The 20,640-nt window shown below is 39.3% G+C and overlaps 1 protein-coding gene across 1 annotated transcript in view; it reads left to right on the top strand.

Annotated features, from left to right (window-relative positions):
* Positions 1 to 20,640, top strand: part of LOC145725983 (uncharacterized) — a 191,245-nt gene that overhangs the window by 57,800 nt on the left and 112,805 nt on the right. Inside the window, exons 31-47 of the mRNA XM_081974908.1 lie at positions 367 to 1,406; positions 2,555 to 2,718; positions 6,117 to 6,348; positions 6,401 to 6,576; positions 6,648 to 6,810; positions 6,874 to 8,088; positions 8,140 to 8,343; positions 8,397 to 8,557; positions 8,632 to 11,094; positions 11,362 to 11,912; positions 11,964 to 12,317; positions 12,371 to 12,606; positions 14,305 to 14,541; positions 14,711 to 15,103; positions 15,630 to 15,730; positions 15,784 to 15,964; positions 18,528 to 18,605. Of these exons, the coding sequence (XP_081831034.1) occupies positions 367 to 1,406; positions 2,555 to 2,718; positions 6,117 to 6,348; positions 6,401 to 6,576; positions 6,648 to 6,810; positions 6,874 to 8,088; positions 8,140 to 8,343; positions 8,397 to 8,557; positions 8,632 to 11,094; positions 11,362 to 11,912; positions 11,964 to 12,317; positions 12,371 to 12,606; positions 14,305 to 14,541; positions 14,711 to 15,103; positions 15,630 to 15,730; positions 15,784 to 15,964; positions 18,528 to 18,605 (7,949 nt within the window). The remainder of the gene's footprint in view (positions 1 to 366; positions 1,407 to 2,554; positions 2,719 to 6,116; positions 6,349 to 6,400; positions 6,577 to 6,647; positions 6,811 to 6,873; positions 8,089 to 8,139; positions 8,344 to 8,396; positions 8,558 to 8,631; positions 11,095 to 11,361; positions 11,913 to 11,963; positions 12,318 to 12,370; positions 12,607 to 14,304; positions 14,542 to 14,710; positions 15,104 to 15,629; positions 15,731 to 15,783; positions 15,965 to 18,527; positions 18,606 to 20,640) is intronic.

Here is a 20,640-nt window from a genome sequence, read left to right as displayed (position 1 = left end):
CCACCCTGCAGATTTTTCCCATCTTTAACTTACAGGCCTACCTGGTAATGTCTAACTAATAACAGGAAGAGTTACATTAGCACTTATCAAGACTTGAGAATTTAATTATTGTTTCGACTATTTTGCTGACAAAACCACAATTTTTACGAAATATCTGAGTTACGGCACGTCGCAAAGGAGTTATCGTAATAAATTAATGCCAGTTGGTACTTCTTTTTAGTTGATTTGGCAACACAGCAACATTCAAAATATTTCAGAAAGAGAATGTGAACTCGACCTAAGCTACACTTCAAATTTTCGAATAATATACTGAACCGTTATCTAGATACTGCCACACTAAATCATCTTGTACTCTTATAATTGTAGATTGGAAGAAGAAAAACGTTTAGCCGAACAGCGTCTCATCGAACAACAAATGCTAGAAGCTCAAAAAGCTCAACTAGAAGCTGAAAAACTCCAAGCAGAACAATCCAGACTCGACGAAGAACAACGCAGAGCTAAACAGGCTGAACTAGATGCAGAACGAAGAAAAGCTGAAGAAGCCCGTATAGATGAAATGCGTCGTGCTGAAGAAGCGCGTCTTGAAGAGCTGCGCAAAGCTGAAGAAGCCCGGCTGGAAGAGTTGCGCAGGCAAGAAGAACTTGACAGACAAAAGCGACTCGAAGAAGAACAAATCAGAATGGAAAATACTAGAATTGAAGAACAAAAACGAATCGAAGAAGAGATCAGGAAGCAGCACTCGGTGCAGATAACTGAAATTAAGGAAGTCCACAAAGTTGAGTCGTTCCAAAAGGAGAAATCACCATTTATTGAAGAACCTCACGAACCGCCAGTTTTCGTAACACCTCTTAGTGACGCAGTGATTCAGGAAGGTTCTAGATTGAGCTTTATCTGTCAAGTAACTGGTAATCCAACACCAACTGTCAGCTGGTTCAAGGCCGGAGTGCCAATACAGCATAACCCAGACTATCACACCTTGGTGGACAATGGCATTTGCTCTTTGACTATTGAAGAAACTTTCGCGGAAGACTCGGCTCGTTACACTTGTAAAGCGACTAATGAGGCCGGTGTTGCTGAAACGTCCGCCACATTAACGGTCAAAGAGGCGGAACCCGAGGAACAACTGGCCCCGCCCACGTTTGTGAGAATGTTGCAACCAGGCGTAGCCAAAGAAGGGGGCGCGTTCCAGTTTGAGTGCAAAGTGGAGGGAAATCCCCTACCTACGGTGCAGTGGTTTAAAAACAACGAGTGTATTGACAGTTTGCCGGATTATGCCATTACGTATAATAACGGGGAGGCTGTGTTGAGGTTTGAGAAAGTGAGGATTGAGGACAAAGCGGAGTATACTTGCAAGGCCACCAACGATTTAGGATTGGCGCAGAGTACAGCAAATCTTGTTGTTTCTGGTAAGTGATTTGTCACATATTACTTTAACAAGTAGGTACAGGTTTAAATTGTTTTGAGGGGTTATTATTCCGTCATACTTTAAGCTAAGATTGTAACTTGTTCAGTCGCATTTAGTAAACTCAACTTAAGCTTGGTTTAAAATACAAAGGTGCAAGCCTGCTTTAATAAAGCATAATACTAGAGATAGTAGCAGAAAATACTACTCTTCCACTCTTCTCACTCTAATAAAACATATCCACATTCTAAAGGAAAAAGAAGACCTTGAACCCAATAATGTGCGTATCATTGCTATTGTGTGAAATGTGCTTCAAATTTTGACAATTTTGGAACTTCAGGTTCATTCTCAAATTCAGCTTCTTAGTCATAGTCGTAATCTTAAACTTAATTTTTGTCCATAGTAAAAGTAGTCCAAGTATTAAGGTTATGATTATGACTATGATTAAGAACACGGGTAAACCCGGCCTAGGTACGAAATGACATACAGTCATTGGACTTCTAGAAGTTTTTCTAGAAGATTTTGAAATTGTATTTTTTAAGTTTCTTCTGTTCAACTTTTTTGCTAATTAACTGGACTATCTGACATTTCTGTCAAAAGGTCTCAATTTGAATTAGCCTATGCAGCAATAAAAGGATTACTTCATGAAAATCGTCCTCGAATCGACATACTTTGCCGTTTAGCGTTAAATATAGATTTTTTGCTAGTCGAAATTCCCACTGATATTTAAATTTAGGTTTTTGGTTTATTACAAATTACTCCTACTACGTTGGCAGCATTCCTGGCTGTGCAATACTTTTATAAATTCGCATACATTTCTCCTATTTGATACCTAATATGTGGGTCGAAATGTATACATAGTATATTTTCTGTTACATCGATCGCTCATCGATTGTTTAGATGTAAACGACCCTCAAACGGTTACGTACACTGAAAGTCAAAGTAAAATGAGATGACGTCACATCCCAAAAATCTACCTTGCTGCCATTAGTCTTAAACTAGCGTTTTTTGGTTGGCAATGAAATATCAAAAATGTCAGCGCCCATTGCTACCAACTTGATATCCAGTTTACTGATTGTCGTGTTCGCAGTAACTGAGTTTGATTTTCTGAACTTTTTGTACATTTTGAGGTGTAATTAAGTGTGAATTTAGCTATGGAACCAACCCAGGCGCCCGTTTTCATCACTCCTCTATCAAATGTGATGGCCAGGGCGGGCCAAAAAATAAAATTGGAGTGCGAAGTTGCCGGCCTGCCTCAGCCGACACTAACCTGGTCACACAACGGCAAACCAGTGAAGGAAACGAGAGAAATCAAGGTGAGTGTGCTCAGTTTTTCGCAATTTTTATTATTTTTTAGCTTTTCTGTGATTAGTTTACCTCAGTTCAATGACCACTCATTCCATATTTAAATATAGAAACGTATTTTTTAAGTGACTTCAACCGAGCAGTAGTCGCATAATCCCAATTTTACTAAAAACTTTGAAATTTGAACTGAATTTTATATAATATTGACAGTACGGACCATAAAACTAACAATAACTAAATAAGCTAATAATATTAATGTTTCAACCTGTCGGTTAATATAAACTAAATACTAACAGGGTTTCGAGCTTTTTGTAAACAACGGGTTATTTTTACTTTGAAGTTAATCACTCTCGCAATGATGATGACCCACCTGGTCTCTGTTATGTTTTCAGCCACTGTATAGAGTAATTACCTACGAAACAGCAAGTTTTGTATGTATACGGGTTTTCCCGTGTGTGTTGAGGCATCATTTAACTACTTTTTATGTCAACCCATCAGCCTCTCGAGCTTCATGTTGGATACTCTTGAGCACATTGTGAACCGTTATATTAAGGAAGAGCTGCTCACTGTGGCTCTTCTACATGAGAAGCAATACGCTTACGTTTGTGGATATAGAGGGAGTAGAGGGAGCGTTTAACAACACCTCTTTTGCAGCGATATGCCAAGCCCTTTAGCGGTGTCGAGCCCATGTTGACGGGTGGGTGAAAACCATGTTGTCCAACCGTTTGAAGAACAATATCCAGGCTGCCCTTCGATCCACACAGGTTTCGTGTGATGAGGAGGGTTTCTCTGTGAACCCCGTCGGTTGCCGGACTTAAATCTGTTCGGTCACATTCTGGGGTAGAAATCCCAGGTCAAATACCTAGGGGTCATTCTAGATTCCAGGCTGACCTGGACGAGCACCTTGCAGGACGGTCCGCAATGCTCTCTGGGCGTTCAAAAGAGCCTTTGATACAACGCAAAGACTTGTCTCTGGCACTGGAGCGGCTATGTGGGCTCGAGCTGCTGCACCTGTTTATACAAAAAGAAGCCACCAGGGCAGCCCCCAGACTGGCAGGTCTCAATATGCTGATTACAGACTCAGCTGAATCGTGGGGTTATCTAGGGGGCTAGGGGGAGGCGTTGAGGGAGTGCCTGGAACTAACTGTTGATGAACCAGGATCGGGTGCCTCCGACGCTTCTGTCCAGCGGATTTCTAATGTTTGTAGTACCCGAGAGGGATGACTGGGAATTCTCTCGAAACTCTATCCTCCCGTCGCATGGAGACGTCTGGTTTACAGATGGGTCTAAAACCGTAACGGTGGCAAGTGCAGGTGTGTATGGTGCGACTTTGGGGACGAGGCTTAGCCTCCCTCTAGGCTGCCATTGTTGACCGTATCTTCTGGCAAAGATCCGGTATTGCTTGGAAGGAGGCCGGAGGCATCCGGCAGTCGCGATGTCTCGTGGGGTCCTTTCCAAGAATCAAGTCAAATTCCCTGATGGAATTATCCAGAAAGGACCTCAGATGTGTGACAGGACTTCAAACGGGTCACTTTCATGAGAAGACACATGCACATTCTGAGTCTGTCACAGGATCCGGAATGTTGCTTGTGTCTGGAAGACGAGGAAACTTGCGACGATCAGAAAAGAGCTTTTGGTAACCCTTTAGATATTCAATGTACCCGGCCAAGGAGGCTTTGCGGCTTTGTCAGGACCACCAAACTGGAGGGGTACTAGCTTGTGATGGGTCACAATGGGCCCGGCTAGCGGCCTAAGTGTCTTCTCCAAATAGATCTAACAATATCATCATCAAGGGTAGGACCGACAATGAGGAGAACTTTGCGCTGCCAGGAAAATATCACGGGCAGCAGGATTGTCTGGTTCTTGAAAAAAAAACTGGATATTCTAGACAAGCTATAAATATCCACAGTAGATCCACCATCGTATTGGAAGGCACGATATTATCCATGAGTTAAAAAGTTTCTAAACACAGACAGAGAGACACAATATTTTCATAACATCTGCATTATGAAATAGTTACTAGCGCATATCAAAGACTCAAATTTTTTAAAGGAAAAAACGTAAAAACTGGAAAATGTAATCATCAATATTTAAAAAACTTGCAAGAGACAGAAACAACCGTTTTTCAAGAAAAAGAAAAATTTCTGGATAGTTTTTTGGTAAGCAGGAAGTCGGTAAATAGACTCAAGATGCAGAAAATATCTGAAGCTTAACTGAAAAATACTTGGATGAGGCAACAGCACAGTCGTTCAGAAAAAAAACTGAAAATGTCTGCTAGCCTAGCTGTAGAGCAGAAATCCGAAATGAAGCAGAACATGCCAAATATGTGGATAAATCTTGTAAAGAAGCAAGAGATGCTGCACGTGATATGAAAAATAAAATCATTGATCTTATTTAAGATGCTAAAGTTGATAATCTATTTTGCCGCATACTTATCTACGAGTTGCATTCAATCTTTGCTATTTCTTTTCATAAGAAAGTGTAGTTACCGTTTGTTATCAAAAGAGATTTCCAGTCTAAAAATTTCAATTAACCACTTTTTAGTTCCTGTACTAAAATAAATCACTTTTGTTACCTATTAAAAACCTCTCCTATATATAGCTTGATTATTTCAGTCTAAACAATAAAAAATACGTCATTTGTAATTAGTGCTTAACAAAAATAAACCAAACGTCGCACTTAAATATAAACCAAACTAGGGTTTTGTTTTGTCCTCATTCCGGTCTCAGTTGCATTCATTAGCCAGTGCTAGAAAAAAACAAAAAAAAATGGTTCCTGTTGAGGTGGTTTACTGTTTCCTCATTATAGGGATAGGATGGCTGTATTTCTGGAAAGCGAGGAAAAATCAGGTATTTATCTGGACCGGACTGCGGTAGATTTTACAAATAAGATAATTAAAATTGTTGGGTGACACTCGCAGCAAAATATTATTTCAGATGGATGTTATTAAAGGCTGATATAAAGGATAATTATTTTTGGCCAGTGCCAACTGTATTGGCACTGTTTTGGCTCCGAATATATTCCACAATTTTTCTAATAGCAGTTAAAATTTTGAGTTTCCGATCGGGGTTTGCTTGCAATTTTGTCCTCTAAGTAAATATGTGTGGTTGAGTGTTGTTCAGCATGCCTTGCCACCTTGAAGAGGAGGGTTGGTACCTGGAAGATTTTCTACCTTATCTAGGGTTGCTGATTTTACTAATTTGCGGTTTGTTGTCTCTCCTTAAGGTAACCTGCACTTATAACACAATCTTAAAAGTATCATTCAACTGCATAGTTTATAACGTCCTGGTTAAAGGCAAATCCCAACTATTTCAGGCCACCATTTCCTTTGGAGTATTTTTATAATTTAAGTTTCGAAAATAAAAAACAAAACCGAGCTAAATTTACTCTTTAAAACACTTATTTCCAGATACAATTCGAAGGCGGCAAAGCCACTTTAGTTGTTTTGGAGGCGTTTCCGAAAGATGCCGGCACCTACACAGTGAGTGCGAAAAACCTCTCTGGAGAAGCTTCCTCAACCTCGACAGTTTCCGTTAAAGGACGACTACCGAACGAAACCTCCGATAGCGAACTGGCCAGCGATATGGAACCAGTTAAACCTTCGATACAATTGCCTTTAACCAATACCACAGCAAAAGAAGGTACTTTTTATTTAAAACACTAGAAGTGGTAGTTGATGATTACTTCCATTAGGCAATCAAATTCGATTGGATTGCATTATAGTAGGCCAACCGGAACCGGAAGTGATATGGTACCACGACGGACGTCCGGTCAAAGAATCACCGGATTTCCAGCTACTCTTCCAAGGAGACCGATGTTCTTTGGTTATTCAAGATGCTTTACCAGAAGACGCTGGAGAATACAAAGTGGTAAAAATATCTTGATTTAATATTTATTGATTTAATATAAATCTAATATTAATATTTAATCTGGTTTTTAGGTGGCTTTGAACTCAGCTGGAGAAGCATCCAGCCAATGCACCTTAACCATAGAACCCAAACCGGTTGAAGAAACCCCCCAAGAACCCTCTGGTTCTGCACCCAAATTCACCAAACTGCTTACAGACGTTTTGGTTGCGGAAGATGACAAAGTTGTCTTTGAAGGTTGGTTACTAGCAACTTTCCTCAATTCCATATTGCACTCTAACACTTTTTCATCAAATTCAGGCAACGTTACTGGGGAACCCAAACCAGAATTGAAATGGCTACTAAACAACATACCTATCACTGATACTTCTCACTTCAAAACTACTCAAGATGAAGAAGGCAACTTTAAACTTGAAATCCAGAACGTAAAGGCTGAGGATAAAGGGGTGTATACCCTAAAAGCGTCCAATCCAGCTGGAGATGCTAAGTGCTTCGCTCAACTGATTGTGAAATCCTCCAAGCTGGCTGAAACCGCCAAACCATATGAAGAAATCAAATCAGCACCAGTATTTAAAGAGCTCTTCCATGATAAAGTCGCATTCGCAGACACCCCCACCAAGTTTGAATGTATTGTAGTTGGCAAACCTAAGCCCAAAGTTAAATGGTTGTTCAATGGTAACCCTATCTCTGGAGAAGGTTTCCTTATTTCAACCTCAGGTGATCGGCAAGTGCTGAGTATCCCAGAGCTGAAACCCGAACACCAAGGAACTATAACTTGTGCCGCTGAAAATGAAGCGGGAAAAGCCAGTTGCGCTGCAACTTTAACCGTCCAGTCTTCTTCAGAAATCGCCCTCCCAGAGCAGGTTATGCCAAGCTTATCAGACGCCACGCTCAAGCATGTAGAGACGTCGTACTCTGTTAATAAAGAGGTAGTAACCCAATCATCCACCATGTCCTCAAGCAAAATTATCTCCTCATCTACTGGAGTCAGTGAACCTCATGTAGAGGAACACAAAACAGTATCACAAGAGACGCAGTCATTCAGAAGGTCCAACCAAGACGCTCCTCAGGTGCAGAAAACTCAAAAAATAGAAGAGTACCACAAGATTGGCAAAGAACCTCCGGTGATCACTGAAAAAACTTACATTTATGGGGATCAAGCCGATTCCACTACAAACATACAAAAATCACTGGAACAGGAGAAGCAAATTGTGACGAAACCCTTCAGAATTACTAGACCACCCAAGTGGATCACCCCTGTTATAGGCAAAATAATCGATCAGGACGTGGACGTAGTGCTTGAAGGTATTCTAGACGGCCAACCATTACCTAAAGTAACCTGGACTAAAGACGGCAAAGAACTTCAGGAAAGTGACAGAATCAAAATTCACTATTCTTTAAACAAAGCCACCGTAGAGATAAAGAAATGCACTGCAGCGGATTCAGGAAGGTACAGTTGTACCGCTACAAATGATGGAGGAACTGCAATCAGTACAGCGGATCTAGTCGTCAAAAGTATGTCAAAAAACAAAACAAGCTAAGTAAACTAATACAATTCTCTTGCAGAGACTATATTCCCGCCAGTGTTTGGGAGACGGCTTCAAGCCCAAGTTATCAAGAAGAACGAAAGGATTATAATGGAGGTTGAAGTCACTGGAACTCCGGAACCTACCATCACGTGGCTCAAAGATGGCGTTCCTGTTAAGGATGCTTTACCTGGTGTTAAAGTTACCACAATGGGACATAGCCATACGTTGATTATTGATAAAGGTACGTTGTTTTCCACAAAAGGTGTGCTAAAATTTACTTGTATATTTTTTTAGCTGACTTAAAGCATAATGGTCGTTACATGGTAAGAGCGGTAAATGCAGGTGGAGAAGCCCAAAGCATAGCAGACATTGCAGTATACGAACCTACACCGGATACAATGGTTGAAGTTGTAAAGACTGTGGTGTTTGAAGATATCAAGAAGCATGAGACCTTAGTAAGTTTTTTCTACTTTTCCTCTCAAAACACTCTAAAAGAAAGGTATAATTAAGCTGCTTTTTGAACATTTAGGCTTCCACAGCAGACAAAACATCCTCAACAGTTACTTCAAAAACGCAACAAATTGCTGCACCTCCAATTCGAATCGAACCCCCTGCTCCAATAAGCAGTGAAATTTCCCAGTCGTTTATGTCTAAATCGGAAATTACCTCCTCTATGGAACAAAGCTCATCTCAAAAGTCTGAAACCTACAAGCTTGAGCATAAAATGCCTGAAATTCCTTTACCTAAGCCTATAGAAAGGAAAAGCCCCACCTACGAAAAACATACGGACTATGAGTTCCGTCATGAATTAGCGCCTGATGGCAAACAAGAAATTTTGCAAGAAAAGAAGGTTATAACTGAAGAAGGTGGTATTGAAACTAGCTCAATTTCCAAAGAGTCTTCCCTACAATTTTTTGTAAAAAAGATTAAAGAAGGGGAGAGCGCTCCAGCTGTGCCAGTAAAAGAAATTTTACCTAAAGTAGAAACACAGCCACAGTATCAAAAATTCACCAGCTCTTCACCAGCTCCAAAGACATTTACTGAAACTAAAAGCATTGAAAGTGTCTCAACAACTCCAGTAAATCAAGAGTACAAATCGTCATCATTTACTAAAGAAGTCACTCATGAGTACAAGACTTTACCTGCTACAACCCAACAAAGCACATTCAAAAGCATTCAAAAAGAACCTCCCACCTATAAACCATTCACCCAAGACTACTCTTCATCATTTTCTTCTACGCAACATACCTCAGAACCTCAGGAATACAAGTCTTATTCTTCGGAGGTCATTAAAGAGTTTGGAGGACTAAAGCCAGAACCACCAGCGCAAATTTGTTATCCACCATCAGTCTCCAAAACTTCACAGGAGACTTCATCAACTAGCGAAAAGAAAGACTTTTCCGAAAAAGTGGAGAAGTCATTCCAAAGCTCTTCTTATCAAACTTCATCATCTTCATACTCGCGCACATTTGAATCAACATCATCACCAGTGCAACGTAGTTGGACTTCAAGCACCAAGCAGGAAATAGTGGATCGTCCGGCTTCCGTGGCCTCCTCTTCTTACTCCACCACTGAGAAACAGTCATACTCCAGACCTTTGAGCTCCTTGTCAACTTCAAATGAAGGTGTTCAAATGGAAAAGCAGTGGGCCCATAAATTGTCCCCTAAAACCACTCAGGAGACTAGTTGGAGTACCCAGTCCACTTTGGAAAAGAAATGGGCTCCGGTGGAGACAAAAACCCAGAAAGTAGTGCAAGAAAGCAGGACTTTTTTAGACAAAACTCCCCACTACGTGGGGGAGGTCACCCGTTTGGAGACCACCGTCAAAGACCAAAAACAAACCAGTGAATCATTTTCCAGCTCTAGCGCTATAGTCGAAGAGAGTAATTTGCGGCCATCTTTGAAATCATGGCCACCTGCTGTCCCACAATACGTGGCACCACCGCCACCACCAGTGAAACCATACCCCACCATAGAGTCTCTGCCAATAAGACCAGTATCAGTCCAAGACATTACTGATGAAGTGGTTCTGGAACCAGGGCCACCTCCAGAAATTGGATACGCCGAGCCACCAAAACAGCGCAGACGCTCTTACGTGGAAACCATAGAACAAGAGCTAGAACAGGAAATCTATAAAGAACCGACCAAAGTCCTACCTTGCGCCGTACGTACAATTCCTCCCCCCTTACCTCCAAAGAAGGAAGTCCCACAAGCACCCCCAGTGCCTGCTAGACCACAACTAAAAGTCAAGAAACCAATGAAAGAACTACCTTTTGTACCATTCGAAAAATTCCCTGATTTGGAGCCGTTCCCGTTCAAACCTGAGCCGGAACGACCTAAACCACCTAGAACTGGACCTCCTCCAATACCCTCCAAATTCATCAGGGGCCGATTCACTGACAGTGACTACGAAAGTGACTTTGAGGCAATAAGGATTCCACCCAAGTGGAAACCCTCGATGAGTGACACTGAAGAACCGCGTTATCGAAGAGTGCGAGCTCCACGACTAGTTTCCCAAGGAAGATCCAGGTCTCAAGAGCCCGAACCTTTGGCACCCAGCCAGTTTGAACAACCACCCAGATTTGACGGGCCACCTAGGCCTGAAGTGAACTTTGAAGAGTTCCGCAGGAAGAAGGATGCATCACAAATCAAGAAGATGACAAAACATTTCGAACAGGTGAGAAGAGAAGCACCTCCTGCTCCAATAGAAATCAAACCTGCCAGCCCACCTACGTATGTCTATCCTGAAAAGAAACCCGATTCACCTAAAGCTAAGAAGAAAGTAGTGACTGATGGTTATACGGCTGATACCGACGAACCGTTCCAACAAAGGATATTAAGGACAGAGCATTTTAAAGAAGAGAGAAGTACAGAGTCGAAGCATATTTCTCAGTCTAGCCAGAAGATTTATGAGAGTACCTCAACCAAATCTAGTAGGACCTCCAAGTTTCCTACTAAGAGGCAATCTTCAACTGTTTCAACAGCTAAGAAGGTTGGATTTGTGTGTGTTTCACTGTTTGCTTGCGTCATTGATTCAAAGCTTACTTGTCACATTGTTTGGCACATGCATGATTAGAATCATAACTTGTTTTGTCAACTTCACCTACTTATTGATTAACAGTTTCTAGAAAAAGTTTTATCTTGGACCTTGATAACAAGGCAACTGCTATTTGCAAGTATTAAAACTTTGTTTGTTTGTTACATTTGCTCATTAACACGACATTAAGTAAAAAGATGTCATAATGTTTTCACTTTGCAGGAATTCGTCGCTACTCCAATAATCACCAGCCAAACCACACAGCAATTTACTGAAGAAATGCAGAAGCAAACCCACTTAGAATCGTTCCCTTACCAACCGGACCCGCCTCGGCCTAAAAAAACCAAGGGACCCCCACCACCAAGTCCTTCAAAGTTTGTGAAGGGCGAGTTTCGTGAGAGCGATTACGAAAGCGACTACGAAGGTCGTGTACCACCCATTTGGGGCCAAAATGTAGACAAGCATTACAAACCCGTCCGTCCTGTTCTTACCCCCACCCATCATTACCAGCAAGCTGGAAGAACACCCACTCCACCCACGGAATTTGAAAGACCTCCCACCATTGAGGGACCACCCAGACCAAAATTCGAACCCATTGAAAAAATTACACCAGTTCCTAAGTCGATTGTGCGAAAGCCTAAAGCTATGTCCGCAGCCCCAGTCACTGATGTTATCGTAGCTACTCCTGCAGTGCCTAAGAATGTCTACATCCAACCAGGAAGTCCACCAGAAATTGGGTATGCACCAGGTCCAAAAAAGACACAGTTTTACAAGTAAGTGTCTATTAAAATCTTTTAACTGGTTTTACGCTATTTACTGTCTAGGACAACAACATCAGCACCCTACCAGAATGCCGTCCAAACTGAAACATCGAACATAGTCCACTTTGACGAGTCTACGGACACCTGCAAAAGAACAATGAGTGTCCAGCAGACTCATAAGGTGATCAAGTTTGGGGATCAGTATAGAAAACGCGAGCAAACGACTTTGGAGCAGCTGCCTTTCACTCCAGAACCAGAAAGGCCTCGAAGGGCAACTAGTGTTCCTCCTCCACCTACACCAAGCAAATTTATTCCAGGAGAATTTCGGGAAAGTGACTACGAAAGTGAAGTGGAGTCTGCTAAAATTAGACCTAAGTGGACACCTGGTGGAAGTGATACGGAAAGTTTACACTACAGGTTAGTTTTTACGTCCCAAATTGTTTGAATTGTTGATTGAAGGAAAATTTCAGGAAAGTTAAAGCTCCAACACCTTCAAGAGATTACACGTCCTACACTTCGCAACAACAAAGAGTGGTAACACCGATGGAATATGATCGAGGACCTGCGCAGATTACCACCACCACTACCACCACCGATTACACAGATGGAGAAACACGTAGAGAGGAATTTAAGAAATACTCAGACACCACAAGTCAAATAGTCAAGAGGAGTCATTCGTATGAACCCCCTGCCAAAATCAAACCAGGTTAGTTTGGTGTTTTGATGATTTTGTCTAACTGAGTAACTTTGACATGATATTGTTACAAAATCCGCTTGACCATCTGAGAATTTCCTAAAATTTAGAAAAATCCTCTATAGTCAGTAGTAGTTTTTCATTAATTTCAGGAAATCTTCAGTTGGTCAAGCAGCCTTTGTATCACTGCCACCTCTTTAAGATTTTTTTCCCGGATAGCGTCATTCTGAGTATTCCAGAATGGCGAATTTCTTCCTCTGTGGAACTTTCGGTTTGGATCTTGGTGAAAGTTGAATTCTCCATACAAGGTGGTTTATCTTTTTCACTATTCTATATGATCCTTCCTAAGGTCGTTGTAATTTTGGGCTTTCTTCTTTCTTTTGGGCATCACTTTTTTATAATTACCAACGCTGGTCTGTGGTTCAGTATCGTCTTCATTCGATCGTTGATTAGTTTTAACTTATCTATCTCTCTCAGGATCATGAATCGTTCTTGCCCCCTTCTCCGACAAACAAATGTCACAAGTTTCCACCATACCTCAACGTCTCTTCTATAGTTAATCCAGTAAAATCTGTATCTTTGGCTAAAGTACGGTTTACCCCAAAGTGTCCTCATTCACGATTGTCATGTAATTCTTGCAACACACTCTCTTTGCAGGAATTGGGCACTATGGTTTATTAAACAACTCGTTTTCCGTCTGGACTTTCCCATTTGCGAGTGATTAAGGCATCTCATGGTCCATGTCTTGAAATCTCTTACCAGTTTGGCTTCAAACTCTTCTCCAACCGTCTTCTGATTACTTTCAAATTAGGGTTTCAGTTTTGTCATTTTATTATCTCTCCTCTAGGTACGCTGTTTTCCAATGCAGGTATTTTCGAAGCTTCTTTGTTTGTCACTTTCCAGATTTGATTAATCCTCTCAGTATTTTTCCTGTTTTCCTGCTCTTTGCAAAATCTTGATGTTTATCGACATATTATCAGATTTGGCATAATATCGTGTTCTTCAGTCAAATCAAAATCATAAGCTTGACCTTTCTCTAAATAGCGTGCTTGTCATTTGAAGTTCTTCAATTCCTGGTCCTAGTAATTTTTACGTCGACACTTATAACTGGTAATGTTTCTTCTAGCAGAGCAGAGAAAATTTGATGTCTTGCACACTATCCTTTTTATAAGAGTAGATCTGCGTCCCTGACACCATTGATCAAGTTTTAGACAGCAATCTGATTCAGAAACTCCATTGGTGATTGTGGATACACCAGTCGAGTTAGTCGCCCAATTTCAGATTTAAACTCTCGTATCATTTCTGACGGCATCTGAGTTCTATTCTTCAGTTGGACCTGGTACACTTGCGAGGGGTACTTGTTCCCGTATATTATACGTTTGCCAGGGAGTAGTAGTCTCCTTGCTAACTCTCAATGATGTTGTAGAGTACTTCTAGAGCTTTACCTCTTAGTGCCAGGACCAACCTGGTGGCTTTTTATTGTACAGTCCATCCATTAGACAGAGCGGCAATCTCAAACTGCTTCCTGTCAAGCCTCACAAAGTTGCTCCGTCAAGGTTTGACACTTTTGTAAAGTTAGCAAAACTTTAACTTAGTGACCATTTTCATTCTCATTTCTGTTTTGTATTTCAGCCTTTATAACTTGTCAAGATACTCCTTAAGTTTGGCCATTGGGTCCTAGTCGGTCATTCACCTAACAATATGTTTTAGGAACTCCTCCTGAGTACGGCTACGTCAACAACCAGCATATCACTAAGTCTACAGCTACTAAACTCGCCAGCCATCACATGGACAGTATGACCAAAGAATTCAAGTCAAAAACTCAACAGTTTGTACACGACATCATGGGGGATGTTAACAAGAAGCAGCAGCAAAAACCCATTCTCAAGACTACAACTGATGGAGATGCTCAAGTTTACAGGGAAGAGTCTAGAGCTATGAGTCACGGTAAGTTTCCAAACGAGAAAAAGGAGTTATCAAAAGAAGAATATAACAAGGACTTCCTGTGGTCAAGACTTCTCTTGAAAATCCCATTATCTCCTTTCAAATGACCTTGTGGTCTTTCATTTATCTTTATATAACAGGGAAAAGGTCTAACCTACTAACTCTAAATCAGGTACTAAACACGTGGACCCCGACACCGGTTTGATCTACTTCAAGTACGACTTTGGTTACGAGTTTGGCATAATCTTGCCGGGAGAGTCAAAATCAGGGGAAATCCCTGTTCCTAAAAAAACGGTGATCGAACCGCCCAAAAGGAGCGTGGACATTGAAATGCCAGTGTATCATGAAACGTCAGGAGCGCCAACTCCCCAATTCAAACCGAAAAAATTTACCAACAAATGGGACCCAACTTCAGAGAGTGAAATGTCCGAATACGAAGGGGAACCTAGGAAGAAGTCGGGATTTAGTCAAGGTTCGCGTTGGGGAGATCCTTCTTCGTGTAGTCCGTATTCGATGTCGCCTAGTTTGCCTAGCACTTCTCCTGCTTTTAACCACACTTTTGCAGGTACTTCTACTGTTTTGTGGGGGTCTTTTTGGGGGTTGCTTTGAGCTTTTTGGTATTGTGTTTGTGATTTTATGCATAACAGACCAAGTATTAATAAGGCAATTTTAAGTACAATAAATAATAATGTATACACTAGAAGAGGAAATTTTAAAATCATTCATAAGAAATCAACAGTAAGAAACGAGAACTATTCCAAATCAATGTTCCCGATAAAATCCATTTACTGTTGGAGCAAATGTGATGTAATTTGACAATTGGTCACAAGAAATTAATGAGGCTTTTTAACAAAGCGGTCTCTGAAACAATCTTGAAGTTGTGATTTTCCTAGCAAGTACGGAAAGTGGTACTTTAGTCATACTTTTCCGCACTAGTTCGTGCAAGTACATATTTTGAGGACAAAAATAACTGTCCTCGGGTTATTACTTTCCTATAGGCAGTTTGAGACTTAAACCACCAGCAAGTTTTATTGTACTTAAAATTGTGTTTTTATACTTAAATCAAACTAGATCTCAAAGAGTTATTTTAGATCCTGCAGGTGTTCAAACACCCCCGAGTCGTTCAAGCACACCAGGTGGCAATCGCATTGTTATTCTACCAGGACAACCCAGACCACCCTTATTTATTACGGTATATGGTCTATCCAGACTCCCTAATTTGAAAATAATATAAATTGATTACAGCCGTTGAGGGATATAGCAGTAATGAGTGGACAAACAGCCAAATTCGAGTGTATAGTTCAATCTGAACCTACTCCAAACATAATTTGGTCCAAGGATGGTAGAATCATTCAAGATGGACGCGATCGTCAGATCCACTTTAGGAATGGTGTCTGCAGATTGATTATTTCTCAAGCCTACCCAGGTATACACAATAGAAATACAATTGGTTACGCACAAATGGTTGTGTAATGTTCAAAAAGGTCAAATCAAACTTCGGCCAAAAGCGTAATCTTGTTCTTTCAGCCCTTGAATAACTATTACACACAAGTGATTTTGTAAAGTTAGTTTACGTTTAAGTATTCATGGGGTTCATTCAATAAGTTTTTGACCTTTAAAGCTTTGAATAAAACTTTCGTATAGATTGTTTGTGCGTAAAACATTGTACAGGGTGATTGATTCAATTTTGACCACAACTCTCTTGTTTTTGGTTTTAGCAAAAAATACAAATTATAATCTATTCAATTTGGCACACTCTGCATACTATTGATTGATCTAAAAATAAACTAAACACAAATATCTACAAGATTTTGGAAATTTATGCAATTTGCAAAATTTTTCAATCTTTGCATTATTATGCAAATTTGTCTTAAAATGAAAAATAAGGGAGTAAAAGGTAGAAATTCAATCAACTACAGACATTTTACAAGTCTGTAGTTTGGTTTGTTACACAAATTTGGGATATGTACCCTGTATACTAATAAACTGTCTACACCATTTTCAAATGTAGTTCAGAAAAGGCCAAGTGAGATTCAGAGAAGGTCAAGCGTAATTCAGAGTAAGGAACTGCAATTCAGAAACCGTCAAGTGCAATTCGGAAAAAATCAATTTAAATTCAGAACATTCAAAGGAAATTCCATAAAATACATTATCTTTGGATTAAATTACCAAACCTGAAACTCCAAGGCACTTTAATAAATTAATATACTTTATAATACAATGAATGTTATGACACAATAAGTGTAATTCAGAATAGTCATTTGAAATTCAGAAATTGTTAATTGCAATTCAGAAAGTATATCAAGTGTAACTCAGTTTAATTTTTAACCTAAACTGTGTTATTTAATTATAACATTCATTTTATTAAAGTATTTTAAATTATTAAAGTAACTTGGAGTTTCGGCTTTGGTAATTTTATCCACAGATAATTTTAGGGACTTCTAGAATTTTTAGAAATTGCCTTTGAATGTTCTGAATTACGCTTTACCTTTTCTGAATCTCACTTGGCCTTTTCTGAACTACATTTGGAAATGGTGTAAAAATGAAACAGACACAGTTATCTACAAGATTCTTATTATACAATTTTTTACTCAAATCCAAAATTAGAGAGTCAAATGGGTGGTCAATGTTGCCCAACTGACAAATTCCAGCAATCTGTCAAATTTGGGGTGTGGTCAATATTCAAGCAATCACCCTGTATCACGAGCAAGTACCTACTCTTTGTCCCAGAAAAGAGTGGCAATGAGATTTAAAGTGGTCATCAAAAGGACTCTTTTCGATTTGGGTTGGGTTAAATAGGGTCACGTGACCATTTTGACAGCTGTCAAAATCGTCGAATGTTTACTTGTCAAATTGCAAATTTTCAAGGTCACCTGTCAAAAAGTTTATTTGATAGGAACTCTATAAAAAGTCAAATTGTAGAAGTATAAAGTGTGACGTTATTTGTTAATTATTGTACGTCCATTTAAAACACATTTTTAAGTTTCGGGTTTGGTTGAATACGGTCACGTGACTAATTTGTCAACTGTCAAAGCTCTCTAATTTCAACTTGTCAACTTGCAATTTTTTAAGGTCACGTGATCGAAAACTTGATGTGTTGGAAATTTTCCAAAAATTCAAATTGTAGAAGTATAAAGTGTGACGTTATTTGTTAGTTTTTGAACGTCAATCTAGAACACATTTTTAAGTTTTGGGTTTGATTAAATACGGTCACGTGACCATTTTGACAGCTGTCAAAGTCCTCCAATTTCAACGTGTCAAATTGCAAATTTGTCAGATCACGTCATCGAAAACTTGATGTGTTGGGAATTTTCCAAGAATTCAAATTATAGAGGAGTGTGACGTTATTTGTTACTTTTTGAACCTTTATCGAAAACACTTTTGTTCCTTTTGGGTTGGAATTAAATATGGTCAGGTGACCATTTTGATAACTGTCAAAGTCGTCTAAATTCAATTTAGCAAATAGAAAATTTTCAATGTCACGTTATCAGAAATTAGATTTTTGTTGGTGTTGTGGGTTGATTTAAATACAGTCACGTGACCATTTTGACAATGGTCAAAGTCGTCAAACAATTGTTAACTTGTCAAATTGCAATTCTTTATGGTCACGTGTTGAAAAGATGACTTGTTAGGAACTTAACAAAAATTCAAATTTTAGTGGTGATTATTTTGACAACTGTAGTTTGTGAACGATTATTAAAAACACTCTTTTTCTACTTGGGTTGGGTTAAATGCGGTCGCGTAACTAATTCGACAGCTGTCAAAGTGATGTATAAATAATAACATACGTCAATGAAGTCAAATTTTCATCTCGTTCAGTTCACATGTAATAGAAAAGGAACGATAATTATTACGTCACTGTCACTTAGCCCTGGGACGGTTTTTACTATACCCTTGATCAAACAAACTCAAAATTTGACCGCGGGAGTAATATTCTTCTTTCAACCCTTAAACGAAAAAAAACTGATACAGCAATTTTATTTTGACAGACGATGCAGGTACCTACACATGTACAGCTACTAATCCTGTAGGAAACGTCAACACTACAGCCACTCTACAGGTGCCAGGTGAGAGGCGATCACAGTATCTTAAGTAGTTAAAACATGGTGGTGGTTGTAACATAACGTAACACAACCCAAAAACTCACTTTACACTGCCAAAACATGCAGTTTCACTCCCATAATCGCTTTATACGTCATTCTGATCATTATATTATCGCGCCATCCGTTTTTTTTTTGTACTTATACCGTTATATTATTCTTATTAATATTATGTTTGTTAGTGCCATATCGTACGCGTTTTTTTGAAGTTTCTTGTCGTTAATTCTTAAGTTTAATTTATTGATGTTTGTGGAGGTTAGCAATTAAAGCTGTTTTTGCAGTATAACAAAGTGTAGTTACTCAAGCACCTTTCCTTTTCCTTGTAGATAACCTAATAATTTTCTAGGTGGATGTGTGTATAATGGGTACCTATATTAAACGGCTTTGGAAATATGGGTGGTTGCACAAGGTAATAATAATTAATGTACTAAAGTAATTATAATGTAATACTCAAAATTGCAAACTATGGAAATTTTTATAAATAACTTTTTTTATCTAATTTGTAATCTAGAGATAAATTTTGATTACCTACTATACTACTACAGTTTACTCAGACACTATTACAAGTGTCAAACAAAGTGACAGCTGTCAAATTTAGAATAGTTATGCTAAGTCTACATGTGCAGCATTTGCGCAAAGTACAGCACAGTAGATAGTTTGTGATTGGTAAAAAAAAAACAGCTTTTAGCTTGCTGCTTTTTCTTGACCAATCACAAACTACAAACAGGTACTGTGATTTACGCAAATGCTGCACATGTTGTCTTACTGTTATTATCCTGACTTTAGGCTCGCAGAGGTTCCCAAACTTTTTTTCTCATCCCAATTCTACCAAGTTCGTTCAAAAAGTGTATTTGCAATGTTGCGAAACTAACAATTTATTCTAATTTAGTCGAAATGTATTTGCAATGTTGGTAACCTAACCTAACCTAACCTATGATGTTGTGATGTTAGCAAATCTCCAATATGTAACGAAAATGCTAAATGATTTCTGTCTTTGTCTCGCGCATGAATTTATCAATGTTCGTCCTGTCAGTTCTTAATTATCTATAAAAGAAATAAAGAGATATGACACCACTCATCCCTGGTAAAATGTCAAAGTCAAAATACAACTTAACTAAGCAAGCCCAAAATAGTTATTTACATTACTAGTGGGGTATGAGCATTTTTATAGTCACGAGTGGGAGTGTTGCCACGACGAGGTCGTAGACCGAGTTGTGGTGATCACACGAGTACGTTAATTTGCCATACCCCACGGGTGATGTACAACATTTTATCTACGACCATCAGAAGCAGCGTAAAGTAAGAAAAAAATTCATATTTTGTGCAATGTGAACTATTTAGGAACGTCTCGTATATGCTTACTACGGGTAGTTATTTGTTACCCTTAAATCTTGTCATCTACGCTGTACTGTTTTGGTGTTGTTGCTATGGTGGCCATTTGTTTCCACATATCACTTAAGCGACAATTTAACAGTGTCAGTCACAAATTTTTAAAAGTGCATTTCGTTATGAACATGTCTGAAGAACTTCCGTCAGATATTGAAGAAGCTGCCGCAAACGTGGTATCTGGCTTGTTGCCTGCCAAGTCAAAGGAGAAATATGAAAAAATGTATCCAAGTTATGTTTAAATTCAATAAACAATTACAGCAGAAATTTTCATTTAAAGTTGTTTTATCGCACTAGTGCGATAAAATCGATTATTATTGCACTAGTGCGGTAAAATCGCTCATTACGTAACTCAAAATGAGCTATGTAATGAATGATTACCATGCTAGGAGTAGATAAATACGTTTATACAATCGGTCATAACTGGACTAAAATTATTGTCGGCTGACAACCTGATTTATGACAAATGACAACTATTTTCTTTTAAATTTTACAGCTGTCACTAGAAAATTTGAAACTCTGTCTATGTTGGGTGTTATATTGGCCAACACGTCTCTGAATCTGAATAGGGACTGAACTTGGAACAGATCATGGCTTGAATCTCTGTTTATTGGGC

The sequence above is a fragment of the Ips typographus genome, linkage group LG3, assembly GCF_016097725.1.
Source record: "Ips typographus isolate SLU linkage group LG3, UJ_Ityp_2.0, whole genome shotgun sequence".
NCBI classification, from domain to species: domain Eukaryota; kingdom Metazoa; phylum Arthropoda; class Insecta; order Coleoptera; family Curculionidae; genus Ips; species Ips typographus.
This window is presented reverse-complemented; position numbering and strand designations above follow the sequence as displayed.